The sequence below is a fragment of the Bos grunniens genome, chromosome 29, assembly GCF_055505025.1.
Source record: "Bos grunniens cultivar Pamir isolate PY7600 chromosome 29, Bosgru_T2T1.0, whole genome shotgun sequence".
Classification (NCBI taxonomy): domain Eukaryota; kingdom Metazoa; phylum Chordata; class Mammalia; order Artiodactyla; family Bovidae; genus Bos; species Bos grunniens.
The window spans coordinates 1,435,818-1,458,093 of record NC_141193.1 but is presented as its reverse complement, the minus strand read 5'-3'; the positions used below and the strand labels follow the sequence as shown (position 1 = coordinate 1,458,093).

General features: G+C 57.0%; 1 protein-coding gene across 1 annotated transcript; it reads left to right on the top strand.

The window, feature by feature from the left end:
• The first annotated feature begins 2,725 nt into the window (after positions 1–2,725).
• Positions 2,726–14,848, top strand: IFITM10 (interferon induced transmembrane protein 10). Its single transcript, XM_086383843.1, has 3 exons — positions 2,726–3,011; positions 3,849–4,301; positions 14,239–14,848. The coding sequence occupies exons 2-3, from the start codon at positions 4,059–4,061 to the stop codon at positions 14,386–14,388; spliced, it is 393 nt and encodes a 130-aa protein (XP_086239969.1). The 5' UTR covers positions 2,726–3,011; positions 3,849–4,058; the 3' UTR covers positions 14,389–14,848.
• Positions 14,849–22,276: the final 7,428 nt, after the last annotated feature.

The window sequence follows — 22,276 nt, the reverse complement described above, 5'->3', positions numbered from 1 at the left end:
AGGGCTGTGGCTGTCACCGGCCTGGCCCCAGGGGGCCTGGAGACCGCACCCCAGAGCCGGGCCCTGGCATGCCTCTTCCAGAATTGCAAAAGGGATCATGAACGCATGCCCAGTGTTCTCTGCACCTGAAATCTGAGCCAGGAGTGGGCAGAGCTCTGCAGGGCTCCTGGGAGACGGTCGTCAGCGCCGCAACCTGGGAGCTTGCAGGGCAGAGCCGCCAGGAAGGAGGCCGCCTGCCCCTCACGCCCTGCGCCTTGACCATGCGGGCCTCTCTGTCCTCAAAGCCTCCCACCACCCCCTCAAGGCTGGCGGTGGGCCCCTCCTCCGCCTGCCTCGCTCACTGAGACTGGGCAGAAGTGGGGCCATGTGTCCTCTCCTCTGGGACATGGGGACGAGACCCCCAAATGCCGCATGGGTTATTAGCGCAGGCTGAGCCCCCAGCTCCTAACCCAGACTGGCAGGGCACTGGTGTCCTGCCCAGGGTCGGCTCCACCCAGCTGGCCGGGTTTCTCTGGACCCTGGAGTCTGACTCTGGGCTCAGACCCAGCTTCTGTGACCCAACCCTGAGCCTCGAGTCTCTGTCCTGGGAAGGTGGGTGACAGCTGGGCACTCCTGGCCACGGGCCTGACGGACGCCAGGAGGAGCCCAGCACAGGGCCTGGCGTTCGGCCGCTCCAACGCTGGCTCTCTCTCTGGCTGGCTCGGCCCTGCTCTGCACCAGCCCAGCGGGCTCAGGTGGACACATCCTGCTTGGAGGACACCCAGTCTGAGCTCTCAGGAGCTGATCTGAATCCAGCACCTTCCCTCGGCCGCTCTGGTGAAGGCCCGTGGGATGATGCATCCCGGACAGTGGGCTGGGGGTCGGGGGCAGGGTGGTTGGAGTTGGGAGAGGAAGCCCAGCTCCACCCAGTGACCAGAAGCAGACCCCTGTGGGCCTGGTGCCCTCTCCCATGCCCGAGGACCAGCTGGACTCGGGCAGGCCAGCCCATCCGCCTTGCAGCCTGCCCAGCCCTGGGCAGAGCCTGTCCCAGGGAGCCCAGCTGGCACGCCAGGGAGACAGGTTCCCAGGCCACACACAGGCTCACTGGCCCCTTAGGTCAGGCGCCACCGCCGAGCCAGGCCCTTGGAAGGGGGTCGGTGGTGGACTGCTGGGGGAGAACTGAGCCCAGCTTCCCGGAAGTCCCATCGCCCTCTCACCTGTGGGCTGGGCCTGCCAAGGGTGTGGTCGGGCAGGGGAGGGATGTTGCTCTGGGACCCTGCCCCCTGGAAGACAGTTTTAGCAGCATCTTTAGAGCCAGCTCTTTGTGGGCTCCTGATCAGCCCTGGACAGGAGAGGGGGCCTGACCAGGGAAGAGGCTGCAGACAAGGGCTCGGGCTCGGCACGTGCAGGGGTTCTCGAGAGAAGGGGCTTCAGAGAGGACTCTGAGGAGAAGGGGCCCCTGGGTAGGAGCCAGATGGGAGGAGAGGGTGTCCTGGAGACAAGAGGTGAGTCGAGCCGGTCAGAGCAGAAGCGGCCTTCATGGGAGGAAGGGCTCAAAGCCTGTGGGGGTAACAAGGGCTCGAGGGGGAGCACAGGCTGCCACCGGGAGGGCGGCTGCGTGGGGCAGGGGTGGAGGGGGGGCCGCTGCTCCTAGCGGTGGCTGGTTGGAGAGGAGGACCACCTCGGAGGCCCCTGTGCAGCGAGGAGGGGTTTGGGGCTTCCCCATGGCGAGGGTGTGGTTGGGACGACTGCAGGAAGGGCAACCGATGTGGGGCAAGTGTCAGAATGGCAGGGAGGCGGCGTAGATGGGGCTGGAGGCCTGGGACGGGGGCGAGGGTGACAGAGCCCACAGGGCAGCTTGGGCAGGTGGGAGGCCTGAGCTCCAGGGGGATGAGTGTCACCGGGCCTGGGAAGGGACACCTGGCCCCAGGGGCAAAGAGGCCTGTCAGGTGAGGGGTCATGGTCTCCAAGACTAGACTTCGTGAGGGAGCGACATTACCTGGGCTCAAGCAGGGGCTCTGGGCTTGGGGAGCTTGAGTTCAGATCTGGGGGAAAGTGGGGGCGGGAACTCGGTGGGGTGGACTCAGGAAGGATGAAGTCCCGGCCAGGTCAGGGGCAAGACTGGGCAGAGTTGGGGCTCGGGTGGGGGCCTGGCGAGGGGCACCCTGCTTGGGGAAGGACTGCAGTTGGGGGCCCTGGGGCTGGGAGGGGCCTGAGACTCAGGAGGAACTAGGGCCCTGGTGGGGGCTTGGATAGGAGCGGAGTCCTGTGGGGACAGGCGCGCAGACAGGAGCCTGGCTAGACGTGAGCACTGACTTCGTGAAGACAGACTGTGGGCAGAGGGTTCTGTGGGCAGAGGGCTTGGGGAGGCCCAGACACCCACCTGGCCTGGGACTAGGTGGGTAGGGGCAAGGGCTGAGACGCAGAGAGAGCCCAGATGGAGCAGGAAACTCACCGGGCAGAGAAGGGGCAGCACAGAGGGGAAGGGTCCTGGGAACCGGGGCGGGGCGAGACAGGGGGAAGCACAGAAGGGGGAAGGGGCTCTCCCCGGAAAGACAGGTGGGACGGCTCAGCGAGGGGCCGGGGGCTCAGCCAGAGGGAGGACACAGGGAGCGGGTGGGATCCGGGAGACGCAGGCAGGTGGCGCGGGCGCCCGGGCTGGGCGCTGCGGGAGAGCCCATCCCTGCCCAGCTCTGCCCACCCGCAAGGGTCGCCACTTCCGGCCGGCGCCCGCAGCGCCCACCCCACCGGCGGGAGGAGGCGGGGAGGTGGCTGCGCCCGCCGCCGCCGCCGCCGTGAGTCAGGTTTGGGCTGCAGCCGGCGGCCGGCCCTGGCGCTGCGGAGGGCGCGCAGGCAGCGGAGGAGCGGCGCTGCCAGCCCGCGCCCCTCCCCGCGCCGCCCCGCGCGCTCCCCGCGCCGAGGTCGGGCCGCCGGGACGCCGAGCGGCGGGACAGCCAGCCACCGGCGGGACGGCGAAAGGACGCGCGCAGCGAGCGCAGGGTCGGGCCCGGCCGCCGAGGAGTCGCCAGTAGGTGAGCGCGCGTCTTCCCGCGGCTGCGGCAAACCTGGGCCGGGCTGGGGGCCAGGGGGCGGGCGCCGCGGGGCCCCGGCTGCCGGACCCCCGGGGCGGCGCGGGGCGAGGGCGCGTGGTCTGAGACGGCTCGTTCTGCAGAGTGTCGCTGTGCGTCTGCTCCTGGCGACCGGCGAGTGCGCGCGCTTGGGGTCCCAGAGCTGCTCCGGGCCGGGTCGGGGGGCAGGGGCGATGCGCGCGAGTTCGGAGCCCCCGCGGGCGGCGGGTTCATTCTTCCGCGACTGTGTCGGGGCCTGTGGCGCGGTGTGTGTGAGGGTCACAGTGCGGGCTTGTTTACCTGGAGGCCTCTCTGGGCGCACGGGGTGTGCTGGTGTCTGGAGAGCCGGGCGGTGATGCTGGCGTTTGTGTCCCAAGCGTCAGCTTGTGCCAGCGTGCAGGTGCCGGGCAGAGCTCCGCTCCGCCTGCCAAGCCTGGCAGAGGCCGTGTCATTGTGGGCGTGCGTGCCCTGTGTGGGCGCCGTGTCTGGGGTGCTGCTTGCGTTGTTTACTGAGAGAGCCTGTCGGTCGGGTGCTGGGGGAGTGTGGGAGTGTTGCTGTTGTGTGTCAGCGGGTGAAGTGTTGGGAAGCCCCTGCTGTCCCTGCCAAGGCTGCTCGGAGGGCTTTGGCATGGGGCGGGGGACGGTGGGGGAGGCAGGTGGTGGCCGGCAACTGGCTGCCCCTGCGGGATTTCCGTGTCCCTGGAGCTGTTTATGAGACTGCAAGGGGGAGGCTGTAGGGGCCAAGGTGGGCCCATAGGGTGATCAGGACCCGGCTTATTCTTCGTCTCCCCCTCCCTGCAGGCCCAGGGCCCCGCCCAGTGCCCAGCCCTGCTGGGAGCCCCGGCCAGCACCACGGACGGCACCCAGGAAGCCCGAATCCCCCTGGACGGGGCCTTCTGGATCCCGAGGCCCCCGGCAGGTTCGCCCAAGGGCTGCTTCGCCTGCGTGTCCAAGCCCCCAGCTCTGCAGGCTCCGGCGGCCCCGGCCCCGGAGCCCTCGGCCTCACCCCCCATGGCGCCCACCCTGTTCCCCATGGAGTCCAAGAGCAGCAAGACAGACAGCGTGCGGGCTGCCGGTGCCCCCCCGGCCTGCAAGCACCTGGCGGAGAAGAAGACCATGACGAACCCCACGACCGTCATCGAGGTCTACCCAGACACCACGGAGGTGAATGACTACTACCTCTGGTCCATCTTCAACTTCGTCTACCTCAACTTCTGCTGCCTGGGCTTCATCGCCCTGGCCTACTCCCTCAAGGTGAGCCAGGAGGATGGAGGAGGGGCTGGGGGGTCTGGAAAGCTGAGCAGTGGTGCTGACCCCTCCTCCCTCACAAAGAAGCCCGTGGGTGCAGCAGGTATAGCGGAGAGGCTGGGGGACCTAGGGAGACGCAGAGGTCGGCCAGCTAGCTCAGGACAGCAGAAGGCCTGCCCATCGCATCCTGAGCTGGGGAACCTTCCAGGGCGTCCTGGCAGGCTCAGCGTCCTCGGGGCCAGGGTCTCTGCACGGCCAATTTGGCCTCTGGGGTTGGGACCTCAGTGTCCTGTCCCCTGTGTAGAGACCTGGGAATTAGGCCTGGGCGCAGCTGCCCCTGGGCATTAGGATGGAGCCAGCGTGGAGGTGAAGAGAGCTTGGAATCCTTCCCCTGTCGATAGGAGGAGGGCTGACGTCACTGCTGGAGACCTTGTCCCAGCCCCGCACAGGGAGCCTGACGCCAGGCAGGCACTCAGGGGGGCTGTGACAGACAGACGGGGCGCTGCCCCCACCACTGCTCTGCCCCTCTCACATGCTTTCCAGTGACCCATCCTGGGGGGATGGGACGGGGAGGCCGGGGCAGGGAGGCCTGAGTGTGTCCCATGCAGCCTGACCCCGCACCCTCGGTGTGCACGGCTCTCAGAAGGCCTTCCCTCGCTGCTGTGATGGGAGCTGCCGGAGCGGAGCAGACAGGATACCCCCATCCCCTGCTCCCCACCCTCGAGGGCACAGCGGAGAAAAATGGACCGAAATGGGGGAAGGGAGCTGTGGTTGACTCACACTTGGGGTCCGGAGATCCCTGCGGGTGCGTCAGGACCCAAGAGCCTGGGGCTGCTGGAGCCCAACCCGCAGAGGGGCAGAGGGAGACCCGGGCCTCCCTGTCTCCTCCCGCTTCCCCAAGGGCTGGGCTCTCATCTCGCCAGGTCATCCCTTTTCCTGGGCCCAGATTTGCTGCCTGAGGCAGGGGTGGGGAGCGGGAACACGGAGGAGGGCAGGCTAGAGGCAGAGGAGGGGCTGGCACCCGGGGGGACGGAGGCTGGGACAGCTCTGCTTGCTGCTCTGAGCATGGAGCACCCCCCACCCGTCCCTGTCCCAGTGTCACACGGCCTGGCCACCTGGCCTTCCCGCCTCCTGACTCATCCTCAGGGCCTCCATCCCCCCGCTGCTCACGCGTTCATCTCCAGGCTAGTGTACCCAGCCCTGGGCTCCATCGGACAGGAACTGTGTCCAGTGAGTGTGCATGCGTGTGGGCACGTGTGAGTGTGCACGAGAGCATGAGTGTGTGTGCAAGAGTGTGTGCGTGCATATAGGTGTGAGCATGTATGTGTGTGCTTGAGATGTGCAGGCGTGAGAATGCACGTGTATCTATGTGAGGGTGTGAGTGTGCATGTGTGTGTAACTGTGTGTACTGTGTGTGTGTGTGCATATAGGTATCAGCGAGCATGTGCGTGTAATTGTATGTGTGGATGTGTGAGTGTATGAGTGTGTCTATGCGCGTGTGTACAACTGTGTGTGCATGAGTGTGCATGTGTGCTTTAGAGGCAGCAAAAGGAAGGGGGTCCCAGGGAGGCCGGGGGAAGCCCCCCAGCCTCAGCTCTGCCTCTGGGGCCCTCCTGCCAGTCCCGCCAGCAGCCCGTGGACCTGGGCGTGGCTGTGAGGCTCCTGTGGGTGCCGGCGGGCCCCGGGCAGGCCCATCTGCCGTGGGTTGTAGGTAGGTCACAGGTTTCTGAACTGAGTGCAAGGCTCCGCGCTGGGGTGGGGGGTGGGAGATGGTGCTTCTAAGAGGCAGAAGGAGCCCCACTGTGCCTCCAGCCGGGCGCTCCCCCACATCCTCTCTGTGGGCTCTCGGAGCAGAGAGGCGTGGGACTTACTGGGGAGCGGCATGGGCAGCCAGCAAGGCAAGCTGCCTCTGTCCCCGGCAGAGGGACAGGCGGGCCTGCTGGCCCGGGCTCCCGCACCCGGGAGTTCGGCCATCTGTCTGTCCGGCTGCACGTCTCCTGGCCTGCTGCTCCGGACATTGTTTGCAGCCAGTCGTGGGCACTTGCAAGGGCACCTTACGGCCTTGGGGTCAGGGGGCCTTGGCTGGACTCCTGGACTCCCTGGATCCCTCCGAGCGCTGACCTGCGTCACTGAACCCATCCCCTCCTCCACTCGCAGAGCACGGCCGAACAAAACGGCATTCCCGGGAGCGCCAGGAGCAGGATGGCCTGCCGTGTCCCCACAGCCCCCCTCGGGCGCAGCCAGGTCCGTCTGGGCAGGCATGGCCACAGACGGGAGCCTGGGGCCGCGGCCTGCGCTGTGGGGGTGGGTGGCCCAGACAGGGCTCACGACGACCGCCAGCAGTCCAGCCCCTGCTCCTGGTGCTCCGGCCCCGCACGGCCCGCTCTCACCTTCGCTTCCTCCTATTCTCTTTTCTCCCACCCATTTGCTCCCCCCACGCCCTCCTCCAGCCTCCCATTCACTCCTCCGTCCACGCCGTGTAGCACTTTCTTCAGCCCCTCCCCCACCCGCCACCCACCTGGCCCGTCCATCAGGGCTCTGTCTGTGGCCCACACACCTTCATGGATGCGTGTCATCTCTTTCCTCCTGCCCCGTCTTTGCTCGACACCTTCATCTACCGGCTTCCCTGAATCTGTGTATTGATTCATCTGCCCGCGCTCCAGCTCTCGCGCCTGACGTCTTCTTCCACGCTGTCCCTCCCTGACTCGCGTGTAGCCGCCGTAGCCATTCATTAACCTCTTCTAGTCAGTCACCCGGTCATCAGTTCATTCAGACACTTCAGCACCCTGTCACTCTCCACCCATTGATCCCACGAGTAATAAATAATTGTCTCGTTCCTAGTAAGTGACAAGCAACACGTGATCCCTGTCTAGAAGAGCTTACATCCTGGTCAGCAGTCAGACAATAATAAAACTTACACTTACGTGAGTCAGGTGGTAATGTCAGCTATGAACAATAAATGAAGCATCGTCAAGGATATACGAGGTGCTATTTTATATACAGTGGGCAAGGAAGGCCTCTTTGATGAGATTATATTTTAGTCTAAACCTGAATGAATTCATGCAGTAGCCATAAATGCATCTGGGAAAGCATATTCCAGGAAAATGGACTGGGTATTACAAAAGCCCCGAGGCAAAGCCAGGTTCAGGGCCCAGCGTAGCTGGCGTGGGGGTGAGCCTTGGAGCTGGTCCAGAGATGGGGTGTACTGGGCCAGACCACGTGCATTGTGTCTGCCCCAGTAGGATTTTGTTTTGAGTGAAATCTTGGATGAATTTTAAACAAAGAGTCAATATTATGTGGCTTGTATTTAAAAAGATTGCCCTTGTTACTGGGGGAGATAGCCCATAAGGGCTTAAGGAGTTGCGGAGCTGGGGACCAGATCAAAGGCTATTGCCTCAGTCAAGTCTTGGTTCAGAAGGTGGGAGCAGAGAGTGGAAGCAGATCCCGTTTTTTAAAGGAAAAGTCAGTAGACTATCCTGGTGGGTTGGGCATGAGGTGAGGGAAAAGAGAGAAGAGCCTAAGACTGCTGTTGTTGAGTTGCTCAGTCATGTCCAACTCTCTGCGACCCCACGGACTGTAGCCCACGAGGCTCCCCTGTCCATGGGGTTTCCCAGGCAAGAATACTGGAGTGGGGTGCCATTTCCTTCTCCAGGGGATCTTCCCCACCCAGGGATGGAACCTGCGTCTCCTGCATTGCAAGCAGATTCCTTACCTCTGAGCCGCCCAGGAGCTCAAAGGACATTCATCTGATCTGTTGAGAGAACGGAGGTGCCATTCGCACATGAGGAAGGAGGCCGTAGAAGGGACAGGTTTGCAAGGAAAAGACCCTTGCTCACCTTGTCCACCCACCAACGCATGCACTCATGTTTCCACCCTTTCAACTCTTTGCCCGTCCATTTTCTCTCTATAAATTCATATATTCATCTTCCTTCCTTCCAGAGTTTCTCTTCCACGCTGCCAACCATCCGTAGATTCACTCATTCACTTACTTACTAAATTCATGTTCCTTCTGTCTTTTCTTTCTGCCTTTCCTCGCGCTGTTTATCCACCAACCTCATCCATCAGTCTTACTCTTTCCATCAACCCAGCTCGCCATCTAATCTTTTTCTTCCCTGGGTTCATCTGTTTCCCCCCTTACTCATTAATAGCAATAATAGTAGTAACAAAAAGCCAGCAAATACCAATAACCACCAAACAGCCCAGTTATTTATTGAACTTTTATATTCTAGGCACTGTTCTAAGCATGTCTCATTATTTAATTAAATGTAATATTTTATTTAAAGGTAGCAAAACCCTATTGGAGAAGGCAATGGCACCCCACTCCAGTACTCTTGCCTGGAAAATCCCATGGACAGAGGGGCCTGGTAGGCTGCAGTCCATGGGGTCACTAAGAGTCGGACACGACTAAGTGACTTCACTTTCACTTTTCACTTCCATGCCTTGGAGAAGGAAATGGCAACCCACTCCAGTGTTCTTGCTTGGAGAATCCCAGAGATGGGGGAACCTGGTGGGCTGCCGTCTCAGGGGTCGCACAGAGTTGGACACGACTGAAGCGACTTAGCAGCAGCAGCAGAAGCCTATGAGACTGGTGCGGCTAACTGCAGATGAGGAAGCAGGGGCAGACGCACCAGGGAAATTCCTCGGGGTCGCCATCAGGTTCGTTTCCTGGACCTTTGACTCGTTACACTCTTCTTTCTATAGTCATCGCCATTTTTCTTTTTTTAAATTAATTTATTTTTTATTGAAGGATAATTGATTTACAGACTTCTGTTGTTTTCTGTCAACCCTCACCATGAATCAGCCATAGGTACACATACATCCCCTCCCTCTTGAACCTCCCTCCCGTCTCCCTCCCATCGCATCCCTCTAGGTTGATACAGAGCCCCTGTTTGAGTTTCCTGAGCCGGACAGCAAATTCCCAATGGCTATCTAGCTTACATATGGCAGTGTAAGTTTCCGTGTTACTGTCTCCATACACCTCACCCTCTCCTCCCCTCTCCCCATGTCCATCAGCCTATTCTCTGTCTGTTTCTCCGTTGATGTCCTGCAAATAAATTCTTCAGTACTATTTTTCTAGATTCCATATATATGCATTGGAATACAATATTTATCTTTCTCTTTCTGACTTACTTCACTCTGTATAGTAGGCCCTAGGTTCATCCACCTCATTAGAACTGACTCGAATGCATTCCTTCTTATGGCCGAGTAATATTCCGTAGTGTATATGTAACACAACTTCTTTATCCACTCATCTGTCGATGGACATCTAGGTTGCTTCATGTTCTACCTATTGTAAAGAGTGCTGCAATGAACAATGGGATACATGGGTCTTTTTCAACTTTGGTTTCCTCAGGGTATATGCCTAGGAGTGGGATTGCTGGATCATCAGTTCAGTTCAGTCACTCAGTCGTGTCTGACTCTTTGTGACCCCATGAATCGCAGCACCCCAGCACGCCAGGCCTCCCTGTCCATCACCAACTCCCGGAGTTCACTTAGACTCATGTCCATCGAGTCAGTGATACCATCATATGGTGGTTTTATTCCTAGTTTTTAAGGAATCTCCCTACCATCTTCCACAGTGTCTCCATCAGTTTACATTCCCACCAACAGTGCAGGAGCATTCCCTTTTCTCCACACCCTCTCCAGCATTTATGGTTTGTAGACTTTTTGACGAGGGCCATTCTGAGCTGTGTGAGGTGGTATCTCACGGTGGTTTTGATTTGCATTTCTCTAATAATGAGCGATGTTGAGCATCTCTTCACGCGTTTGTCAGCCATCTGTGTGTCTTCTTTGGAGAAATGTCTGTGTAGGCCTTTTCCCACTTTTTGATGAGGTGGTTTGTTTTTCTGGCCTGGAGTTGCATGAGCTGCTTGCATATTTTGGAAATTAATCCTTTGTCAGTTGTTTCATTTGCTATTATTTTCTCCCATTCTGAGGGTTGTCTTTTCACCTGCTTTTGCTTTCCCTTCGCTGTGCAAAAAGCTTTTAAGTTTAATCAGGTACCATTTGTTTGCTTTTGCTTTTATTTATTTCTTTTTTTAAAGCATGTTTTGGCCGTGCTCTGTGGCATGCGGGATCCTACTTCCCAGACCAGGGATTGAACCTGAGCCCCGGCACTGGCAGCACAGAGTCGAAACCACTGGACCAGGGAGGCCGCAGCTGGTCATCACCTCCTGCCTGTTCATTCACTCATGTCTTCCTCTCTAGCTTACTGCACTTTCTATCCATCTCTCCCTTTACTCATTCACTCATCCAACTGTACAGCCTTCTTTTCTGCTCTTCTCCACCCTTTCTCGCTATCTAGCCACCCCTTCTATCAGTACAGCTAATCGTTCATCCGTTAAAACTTGGATTTGTCGATCCTTCTTCTCTCTCGACTTTTTCCTCTTCGTGACCTTGTATCCACCCCCCACCGCCCCAGCCAGTCATCTGCCGGCCATCAGTACATTTCTGTCTCTTCCTTTCATTGGTTCACGCTTCCTGGTCAATCACCTCTAAATTAAGTTGCTCATTCATCTGTTTGTGTACTCACCTTCCCTGTCTTTCCTCTACTCCTTTCTCCCAATTGCTTACCACGTCCATCCAGGTAGTCCGCTCTGGAGCTGGCGTCAGCTCGTCTGTCCACCCGTCCACCCATCTTCCCTCCCTTCCCGTCACACACACTCTGTCACCCCAGTAACATACACGCTCATCAGAGAGCGTGTATATTACCATCCATTTATCCGCCTGCTCATGCTCCCATTTTTCTCATTTCCTTGCTTCAGTTGACTTACCCAGTTACCCATCCATCAGTCTGTTCACTCGCCAAAGGGCCTTCCTTCTCTTTCCCTTATCCAGCCACCATCGTCCAGCGACCTCTCTGCCCTGTGCTACGCATCCGTTTATCCACTCCGCTCCTCCATGTTTATTCCTCCTCCTTCAGCCCATTGCACCCACCGCCATCCTTCCTTCCTCTTTGCCTTTCTTCTGCTCTGTTTTTTTTTTTTTTTTTTTTTTTTTGAGGGGGTGGCTACTCTGGGTCTTCATTGCAGCACACGGGCTTCTCTAGTTGCAGCACAGGCTTAGCTGCCCCTCGGCACGTGGGATCTTAATTCCCCAACCAGGGATCGAACCCATGTTCCCTGCGTTGGAAGGCAGATTCTTAACCTCTGGACCACCAGGGAAGCCCTGTTTCTTCTGCTTTTCTCGCCCGCTCATCTCAGCCTCCCCTCCTCACTGCCTCTTGCTTCCCGGATCTCCTAACGGGGTGCTCCCAGGCGTGGTCCTTGGTCCTCCTCTTCCCGTTGTCGGTGCTCAGTCCCTTGGTGCTCTCGTCCAGTCTCAGAGCTTTAAGTAGCATCTTTATGTTGATGCTCCTCCAATTTGTATCTCTGCCCTAGACCTTACCCCTAAACTAGGCTCTACAAAACCTACCTGCTCAAAATACCTAGCTGTATGTCTAGAAGACATTTCTAGCTTCACGTCAAAAGTCAAACTACTGAATCGCTCACAAGCGTCCTCCTCCTGGAGTGCCCTACAACCCCCTTATTTCAGTAGATCAAAAAGCCTTGCAATCATCTCAAATTCCTTTCTTTTTTTATCACACTGCACATCTGATCCCAGTAAATACTGTCAGCTGTGTCTTCAAAATAGACCCAGAAAACGGTCAGTTCTTACCACCTTCATGTCTACTGACCTGACACGACCCACCCTGCCCACTCACCTGGGCTGTTAAGGGAGCCTCTTTTCTGCTTTTCTCCAGCCTCTGCCCCTGCAGTATGTTCTACACACAGCATCCAGAATTATCAGAGTAAAAAACTCCAGAGCCTGCCTGTTTTCTGCTAAAAAGTGCCTATGAAGCCCCACACAAATTGCTCCTTGACAGTCTCCTCTCTGATTTTAAGCCCCCCTCCCCTCTCCTCTGGGTTCTGCCCTCCTCACACCGGCCTCTGGTTATTCCTCTGGTAGACCTCAGCACATCTACACCTGGGAGCTTTGTCTTTAGACACCTGTTTTCCCTGCAGGTGAGCGTATGACCATCTCTCCACGCTCTCCTGGGCTTTACCCAAACATCCCTGCTCCCTGGGTTCTTTCCTGAGTGTCCACAGGAAGTCCATCCACCCCTACACACTCCCACCCTCCTGCGCGTCTATGTCTCCCTGTGTTAGCTTGCCATCCCTCCTCCACCCTCCAGGCAGCCAGACATCAGTGCCATCTATCTGCCTAACCCAGGCCCTGCCTTTTGTCCATATACCCACCCATCCATCTATCCATCCATCCATCCATCCACCCACCCATCCACCAATCTGCTGATGCAAAGACTTTCTCTTCCTGCCTCTCCTGTCTCTCTCCTTGCTCCCTTTCTTCCTCCTCCCAGGCTCTGCTTGCAGTATGCTCAGACCTGCACCTCTCTGGGCTCTGTGGAAGGAGAAGGTGGGAGGGAAGGGGACTCCTAAGACCTGGCTTGGATGAGGCCAGGGGCGCCTCCCCAGGGACACTCCTTCCCAGCCAGAGGATCTTGGGAATAGGCCCACCGCTGTCTATGGCTCCCTGGGACTTATTGGACTCCAGGCCGCTCCTCTCGCTTGGGCGTGAGTGTGGCTGTGCTGGGTCTTTGCTGCATCAGGCGGGCTTTCTAGCTCCAGCGCATGGGCTTCGCTTGCGGTGCATGGGCTGAGTTGCCCCATGGCATGTGGTCTTAGTTTCGTGACCAGAGATCTAACCATGTCCCCTGCATTGGAAGGCAGATTCTCAACCCCTGGCCCACCAGGGAGGCCCCCGTTCACTTTAATATCCCGTCTCGAGGCCCTGGGGGCTGCCCCTTGTCCACAGCGTGTGTCCTCAGGGAGCCCCAGTTAACTGTAAGTGAGGCGGAACCAGTCAAGTCAGCACACACTCGTGACGCCCCCTCACCCAGTCACAGACTCTCTGAGGCCAGCTTCCTCTTCCGTCTATTTTCCCAGAGCTGGTGGCGTAGAGTCGACCTGTGACACTGAACACGCTTAAGGTGTACGCGATGACCTGACACGTGTGCGTCGCGTGAAGTGGTTTCTACAGCAGGGTTAGTTAGCACTCCATCACTTCTCATAATTACCTGTTTTTAATTTTTTTGGTAGTAAGAACACTGAATTTTTACCCTCTTAGCAACTTTCAAGTACGTAAAACAGCATCAACAACCCGTGTTATTATAAATAGTTCTGTCTTTAATATTTATTTTATTTATGTGTTTATTTGGCTGTGCTGGGTCTTCGTTGCAGTGTGTGAACTCTTGGATGTGGGATCTCGCTCCCTGACCAGGGATCCAGCCCGGGCCTCTGCATTGGGAGTGTAGAGTCCTAGCCGCTGGGCCACCAGGGAAGTCCCCTAAGTGTTTTAGATTTACCTAAAAGTTGCCAGAAAGGAGATACAAGAACCCCTGCATGCCCTTCACCCAGACCCCCAGCAGTTAATAGTTCACCACATCCAGCATCTCTTCTGCGTGTGTGCTCACTCACCCAGTCACGTCTGACTCCTTGTGACCCCAAGGACCGTAGCCCTCCAGGGGTTCAGCCCTCCTCTGTTCGTGGGGTTCTCCAGGCAAGGATACTAGAGCAGATGCCACACCTTCCTCCAGGGGGTCTTTCTGACCCAGGGATTAAGCCACGTCTCTTGATGTCTCCTGCATTGGCAGGCAGATTCTTTACCACTGATGCCACCTGTTAAATACAGGTTATTTGTCTCATAAACTGAGAGTAAGTTTCAGATCTGATGCCCCTAAGCCTCCCCCGCCCCGCCCCCAAAGTCCAGCGCACGTTTCCACCCAGAAAGGACATCCTTGGGCAGTAGCCCCGTGTGGTGGTCAGGAATCGGGAACTGACCCAGGCTCAGGGCTACCCTCTCCTGGGCCCTCTGCCTCAGGCCCTCCCGCCTGGCCTGTGTGTCCACTCTCAGCCCTGACTGCTGGTCTTACTGCTCCTGGCTTCAGGTCCGGGACAAGAAGCTCCTCAACGACCTGAACGGGGCGGTGGAGGACGCCAAGACGGCACGGCTGTTCAACATCACGAGCTCCGCACTGGCCGCCTCCTGCATCATCCTGGTCTTCATCTTCCTGCGGTACCCGCTCACCGACTACTGAGGCCCCAGTGGGCACGCCGGCGGGACACGCGGCCCTGAGACATGGCCAGGGCAGAGCCGGGCGTCCGCCCTGGGCACCCCCTGACCCCAAAGCTGTGAGCCAGGCAGTGGGGCCATCGGAAGCTTCGTCTGTCAAGGGGGCAGCGAGCTTCGTGCTGCCCCGGCCTCTCTGCCTCTTGGCCCCCTGCCCGTTTCTGGGGGCCCCTGGGTTTCTGCCTGTGCTGCTGCACCCCGGCTTTGAGTGGCTGCCCCCTCTCCCTGCCTGTGCCCCCACCCGGGCTCCCGAGGCCCCTCAGACCTGACACCCTGCAAAAAGGGCCCGTATGGGGCCTCCCAGGGTGGGGCGGGGGCCTGCCAGCATCTGGGGGCTCACTCCCCCCACGACCCCACCTCCTCCAAGCTGTGACCCTGCTCGGAGCTCTTGTATCTGTGAACCTCCAATAAAATACTCGAAAATACTCGCCCAGCTATGGCCCCGTCTCCTAGCCACCCCCCACCCCCGCCCCCAGGCAGGTGGGATTCGGAGGCTTCGGGAACCCCATTCAGGCACTGCCTGGGGGTCCTGAGTGCCGCACCCAGCTGACTTTTCCAGGGAGCGTCCACCCTGTAACCCTGGGGGTCTTCTGCCTGCTCTGCAGGATGGGACTGAGGGGGCTTTTGGTGGCTGCCTCCTTGGAGAGGAGTGAAAGGGGCTGGCACAGCTGCCCTCCTGGCAGAGAGTGAGACCTGGCAAAGCCCACCAGCAGGAGGGAGCACCGGGGCAGTGACTGCCGCGCCCAGTCCCTCTCGGGCACCGGGAGCCGCATGCGAGGCCTCCAGGCGAGCCTGGCACACGCAGGGCTCTGAGGTGGCGCTGAGGGTCAGGGCTGGCTTGGCTGGACGTAGGCTGTGGCCAGAAGTGGGCACTTGGGAGTGCGGGCAGTGGGCTGAGGGGGGGCACTGGGAGGGTCTCGGGGGGCGAGGGGGAGAGTTTGGGGACCGGCTGGAGGCGGGCCGGGGGGAGCCAGGAAGGGTGCCCGTGTCTCCAGCATGGATGGTGGGGCTGGCGGGGCAGCTGAGCGTTGAGACTGGGAGACTGAGGAAGGGGACAGTTTGAGACAAGCCCCCCCGGGGGGCAGGGAGGACAGCTTCTGAAGGGGCCCGAAGCCCCGTGGGACTTGGGGCCTTGAGGGAGGAAGGAGCCAGGAAGGGGTGGGGTTGCTGGGAAGGGCGCTATGGAGGAGGGGGGTGGTCACCCCTCCCAGAACCGGGCGGTGGACAGAGGGGAGAGGGCTGGGGAGGGGGCATGCAGAGGGCCAGGTCCGGCGCCTGGGGGGTGGGAGGGGGACAGACAGAGGGGGCGGGGCGGGCAGCGAGGGCCGCGTCCAGATAGACCGAGTCCCTCACCAGGGCAATGCTTGGAGGCATGTGGGTGCAGGCCTGGGAGTGCGGGCTTCCCTTCGGGCCTCGCTCGGAGAAGAGACCCCCCTCCGAGAAGAGACCCCCCCTCCATGGTGTCTGCTGGGGAAGCGGGTCATCGGGACGGCCGCTGGTCTCCGGGGAGGTGTACACCCGGCTGGCTTTGGTGGTTGATGGTCCAGGGGTACCAGGCATGGCTCAGCTGTGCTTCGCTGCCCAGGGGTGGGAGGGGAAGACCAGGTGGCGGGCCAGGAGGGGCGTCCACGCGGTGGGAGTTGGAGTGGGATGCGGCTGGTGTTCGGTTGGGAGGAGGCAGCGGGCCCGGAGGCTAGAATCCCACGGGTCCTCGTTCAGGGGAAAAGGGAGTCAAGGTGGAGTGCAGGGCTCATGGGAGTAGCGGTTTGGAGTGCTATGACCCCTCGGCCTGGAGAAGCGCTTCCCAGGTGGGAGTATAAAGGACCTGGGTGCTGGCTGCACCCCCAGGACATGGCCCAGGGCTCAGAGTGGAGACCAGGCCTGAGTCTGGAAGCTTCAGGTCAAGGGGGTGAGACCTGGGTGGACAGAGGCAGAGATGGGTGAGCGAGCTGGACTCTAGCTGTGAAGGAGAACAGAAGTGCTGAGGGGCAGGGAAGGGGAGGGGACGCAGGGACATGGAAGTGTTGACCCCTGACTCCAGGGGGCGGTGCGGAAGGGCAGGCTGGAAGGGAGCGGCCAGCCTTCAGGAGGTCTCCACGGAGGGCCAGAGCCAGGGCTGCGGTTGGCGGTGGGCTGGGGGACACAGCATCTGGGTGCCTGGCCGGCCCTGAAGGTCAGTTGCAGGCGCTCTCAACACTTCCTGGGTGAGCCCCAAGAGGATGCCCACCGCAGCCCAGGGTCCCGGGAGGAGTCATGATGGGGGGGCTGCGGCCGTGGGAGAGAGGCCTCGCGTGCGCTGTGGGTCACGGGTCAGCCTGGACTCGCCCTGGTGCCCCAGGGCTCTGTCCTGCCCGGCGAGGGTGGGGAAAGTGCAGGGGAAGTGCTTCCTTGGCTCACTGTCCTCACGCCTTGGGTGCCGGTGGATGACTGCCCACCGGGGACAGGTCCCGGGAGAAGGGCATCGTGTTTAGGCCGCCGCGGCCAGCTTCTCCCTGGGCCGTGCCCGCCCAGGGCAGGCCTCGGGCTCCTGTCTCCTCACAGCCAGCAGAGGCGCCCTCGGCTCCCGGGAGCTCGTGTCCGGTCCTGGGCAGCAGGGAGCAGGCAGGCAGCCCAGAGGTGCCAGCCTTGCCCCTTGGGCTTAGGGGAGGGTGGAGCCCAGGCAGGGACCACGCAGGTCAGGCAGACCCCCACCCGCACAGGCGGCGGGCGGCACAGGCTCCACCTCGGTCTCTGGCTTCCAGGTCTGTGTCTTTGCTCTTCCTCGAGGGCTGGGTTCTTCCTCGACCTTCCAGCCCACCGCCCTACCCCCTGCACTACTCCTTCCCCGTCTTTGATTTCCGCAGTGCCTGGCACGCGTGAGCCATTTGCAGTAAGCACTCCAGAATTACATATGAACGAATTGCCCTGGCTCACTCTCTTCCTGCCCCTCCTGGACGCGGCCCCCAGACTCCTGCAGCTTTGGGAGCATCAGGTGACTTTCCTCCCCCTCCCCTCCCCTCCCCCTTGTACTGCCCTGGGCCACTGCTCTCACAACCCCCAGCCTGCAGTCTCCCTTTTGAAAGGATCAGGACCAAGTAGCCGAATGGGGAGCAGATCTGAAGGGCGAGTCTGGCTGTGTGCCTGCATTTGAGTGTGTGTGTGCACTTTGCATGTGTGTGTGCACACCTGCCTGCAGGCGCGTGTGTGTTGGGGTGGAGGTGCCGCGAGGCCAGGCTTGGCCTCTCTTGCCGTGACCACAGCCCTTCAGAGTCCTGCAGGTCCCCCCTGCACTTCCAAGCCCACAGTCCACTCCAGCTTGACTCTGCAGACACTGGAAACCCACAGAATATTCTTCCTGAATCGCGTGCTCTCAGCTCCCCACAGGTGTGCAGAGCTCCTGTTGCCACCCAAGGACTTGCCCCGCTACAGAATAGCGAAGACAGTTGAGACGGGGTGACCGGGGCTGGGGGGCAAGTCCCAGACCGCTGCAAACCCCAGGCTCACGAGACTCGCTCCTCTGCGCCTGATCTGAGGACTGGAGGACAGGGGGTCAGGTATGGGGGGCTCTTCTGAGCCACACCCCTGCCTCTCAATTCCACCTGCCGGGGCTGGGACCCCAAGGGGAGTCTCGGGACTGGTTTCCAGGACAGAAAGACGTCACCTGGGAGAACAGCCAGGGGGCTCGGGGAAGGAGGTGGAGCCGATCAGGCCGCAAATTCAAGACCGTCAGAGCCCAAACACGGGTAGAGCTTGCACAGCACAGGCGGGCTGGTGAGTCAGTAAAACAGGAAGCGAAATTATAACCAACACCACAGAAATACAAGGCATCACGAGAGACCGCTATAAGGAGCTCTGTTCCGATAAACCTGGAGGAAATGGACACATTCTTAGAAAGGTGCGATCTGTTAGGACTGAACCAGGAAGAAAGAGAAGATATGAACCACAGTTACAAGTGCCGAATGGAATCCGTGATGTAAAAACTGCGGCTGGGACACTGCTCCCAGGGCAGGTTCGATCCCCGGTCAGGGAACTGGACCCCACATGCCTCAGTGAAGGTGGAGGATCTCTCATGCCGCAAAAAGACCCAGCACAGCCAGATTATACATATTTATATGCCCAAAAAACAGAAAGTCCAGGACCAGAAGGAAATGGCCACCCACTCCAGTACTCTTGTCTGTAAAATCCCATGGACAGAGGAGCCTGGTGGGCTGCAGTCCGTGGGGTCGCAAAGAGTCGGACACGACTGAGCGACTGAGCACACAGATGGCTTCACAGCCAAATTCTTTCAAACATTTAGAGAGGAGATAACACCCGTCCTTCTGAAACTACTCCAAAAAATTGCAAAGGAACTAACACTCCCAAACTTATTCTATGAGGTCACTATCACCCTGATACCAAAATCAGACAAAGAGATCACACACAAAAAAGAGAAAATTACAGGCCAGTATCACTCATGAACATATATACAAAAAAAAAAAAAAACCTCAACAAAATATAAGCAAAAAATCCTCAACAAAAATATAAGCAGACAGAAGGCAACAATATGTGAAAAGGATTACACCCCAGGATCAAGCAGGATTTACCCCGAGGATGCCAGGAGTTTTCAACATCTTCACATCAGTCAGCGTGCTGTGCCACACTGGGCCTGCCTGGTAGGTCAGTTGGCAAAGACTCCACCTGCAATGCAGGACACCCTGATTCGATTTCTGGGTCAGAAATATCCGCTGGAGAAGGGATAGGCTACCCACTCCGTATTCTTGCGTGGAGAATTCCCATGGATCCTCAAATCAATGTGATGATATACCACATTAACAAAATGAAGAATAAAGATCATATGATCACCTCAGTAGATGCAGGAAAGACTTTTAACAAAATTCAATATCCATTTATGATATATACATTTTTTAAAAAACACCTCCACAGAGTGCATATAGAGGGACCATAGCTCAACATAATAAAGGTCGTATGTGACAAGAGCACAGCTAACGTCATGTCTGTGGTGAAAAGCTGAAAACTTTCCCTTAAGATCAGGAACAAGGCAAGTATGCCTATTCTTACCACTTTTACTCAACATAGCATTGAAAGTCTTAGACACACACACCAACTGGATGAGGAAAAGAAAGAAAAAGAGCCCAGACTGGAGAGAAAGAGGTCAAATTGAGACTGTCTGCAGATGACAGGGCGTTATACGTGGAAAATCCCAAGGATGCGTCCAGCACACGGCTAGAGCTCATCAATGAATTCAGCACATCTGCAGGATTAAGAATTAAGACACAGAAATCTTCTAGTCTACACTAACAATGAAAATCAGGAAAAGAAATTCAGAAAACAATCCAATTTGCTATAGCATCAAAAAGAATAAACCACCTAAGAACAGACATGCCTAAGGAGGCGAAAGACACTGAAGGCAGCAGTTGAAGATGGTACGAAGAGATGAAAAAATACAGCACACTCATGAATTGCGAGTTTCAATGCTGTTAATACTACCACAGTGCCCAAGGCAATCAATAGGTACAGTGCAAGCCCAGCAGAATGCTAGTGGACTTTGCCCACGGAACTAGAAATGCAAAAATAAACCCAACGATCTTGAGATGGAGGAGCAGAGCTGGAGGAGTCACGGCCCCTGACTCCAAAGTAAAGTACGAAGCTACGGTCATCGGGACAGTGTGGTGCTGGCACAGAACCAGAAATATGGGCCAATGGACAGAACAAAGAGCCCCGAGGTAAACCTACACTTCCATGGTCAGTTAGCACGATGAAGGAGGCAAGAACAGACAACAGAGAGAAGACAAGCCTCTTCGATACGTGGTGCTGAAAACTGGACAGCTGCGTGGGGAAGAATAAAATTAGAACACTTTTCACACCATGTACAAAAATTAATTCAAAAAGGACTAGAGACCTAAACGGAAGGCCAGATGTCATAAAACATCTACAAGAAAACATAAGCAGAACACTCTGACATAAATTGCAGCAATATTCTTGGGGTGCTGTCTTCTCAGGCAAGAGAATCAAAAGCAAAAATAAACAAATGGGACCTAATTAAACTTAAAGGCTTTTGCGCAAGAAAGCAAACCATTGACAAAACAAAAACATGACCTACACACTGGGAAGAAACATTTACACATGATGTGATTGACAAGGGATTAATATCCAACATATACAAACAGCCAGTACAATTCAATATCGAAAAACGCCCAAAGAATCCAATCAAAAGACGGGCAGAAGACTCGAATAGAAATCTCTGTCCCAAAGAAGGCATACCGGTGGCCAGCAGGCACGAAATGGTCCTCAACACTGTGAGTTACTAAAGAGAAAGGCAAATTGAAACCGCAGTGAGACGTCACTTCACACCTGTCAGAACGGCCGTCGTCAAAAGTCTACAAGTAACAAGTGTTGACAAGGACGTGAGGAAAGGGAACCTTGTGCTCTGTTAGTGGGAATGTAAGTTGGTGCAGCCTGTGGAAAACTGTGGGGTTATACATAACGGAAGTTTGCTCGGCCATAATAGAGAATAAAATCTTGCCATTTGTGACAATACGGATGGATCCCGAGGGTGTTATGCTAAGTGAAATAAGTCAGACAGAGAGACAGGTGCCGGATGATTTCACTTACATGTGAAATCTGAAACACGCGAGCAAGTATGTCAAAACCGCAAGAATCACAGACACAGAGAATAAACAAGTGGTTTCCAGGTGAGGGGTGGGGAGCAAAGAAATGTGTGGAGGAGCTTAAGAGGTACACGCTTCCGGTTACAGACTAGATGTCACGGGCTGAAATGTACAGTGTGGGTAACATGGTCAGTAACTATGTAATAGCTTTGTCTCTTCTCATAACGTGTATGGTAACGTCAAACCACCGTGCTGTGTACCAGGAACTAACCCAGTTCTGTGAGTCAGCCACGCTTTTTCTCAGTGCTTTGTTTATGAGTTTTCGGCTGTGCCGGACCCCCGTTGCTGCGCGGGCTCTCCTCCAGCTGCGACCAGCAGGGGCTACTCTGCAGCTGTGGCGTGCGGGCTTGAGAAGCCACCCCACTGAGAGTGAGGAGGCTTCTGCTGCTGCGGGTCACAGCTCTAGGGCACACGGACTCAATCTCTGTGGTGCGTGGGCTTAGGTGCTCATGGCGTGTGGGATCTTCCCCGCCCAGGGACTGACCCTGTGTCTCCTGCTTTGGCAAGCATATTCACCAGGGAAGCCCTTGAATTGTATTTTAAAAGCAAACAAGCAAACTTGTAGGAAAATGAGATCAGACATTGGCTCCTTGAAGGAGGGGTTGGGGGAGTTGGATGCAGGCAATTGCAAGGTAAACTTGCAGTTATAAAAGAGATAAGCCCTAGGGACACAAATTCTTTACTGCATGTAGGAACGTTGAGAAGTAAATGCCGAGTTCTCATCACAAGGAAAAAACTTTTTCTATTTGTTTTATATCTACATGAGATGATAGATGCTGAGCAAACTTTGGTGGTCATCATTTCTCAATGTATGTAAGTCAAATCATTACGTTGCACATCTTAAAATTATACAGCGCAGAAAACTAGCACACAAGAAAAGCATCGATGTACTTGACAAGTCAAGGCACGCGTGGGTGACATCTGGGTGCGGATAAGATTCCATTTCTTGATGCTGGTGCTGGTTACATGAATATCTGATTTATAAAAGCATTAGGTTGTACAACTGTGCCTTATGTAGTTTTCTGCATGATATATATTTATTTATATACATAACCTTTTTCTTTAGAAATGCATATTTATATATGTGTATACAAGTGTATATTCATAGCAGTGTCATTCATAAGCATCAGTGGGAAATGAATATCTGGTAGCACACATTGTCACACACCTATTAAAATAAAAACGGTAAGTGTGCACATCTTTGTTTAG

What these genes read in the sequence shown, in the direction of transcription:
- IFITM10 (XM_086383843.1), top strand. Translation starts at nt 4,059, where the DNA reads ATGGCGCCCACCCTGTTCCCCATGGAGTCCAAGAGCAGCAAGACAGAC. An exon ending in CCCTGGCCTACTCCCTCAAG is followed by an intron (nt 4,302 to 14,238) that starts GTGAGCCAGGAG and finishes TCCTGGCTTCAG; the next exon opens with GTCCGGGACAAGAAGCTCCT.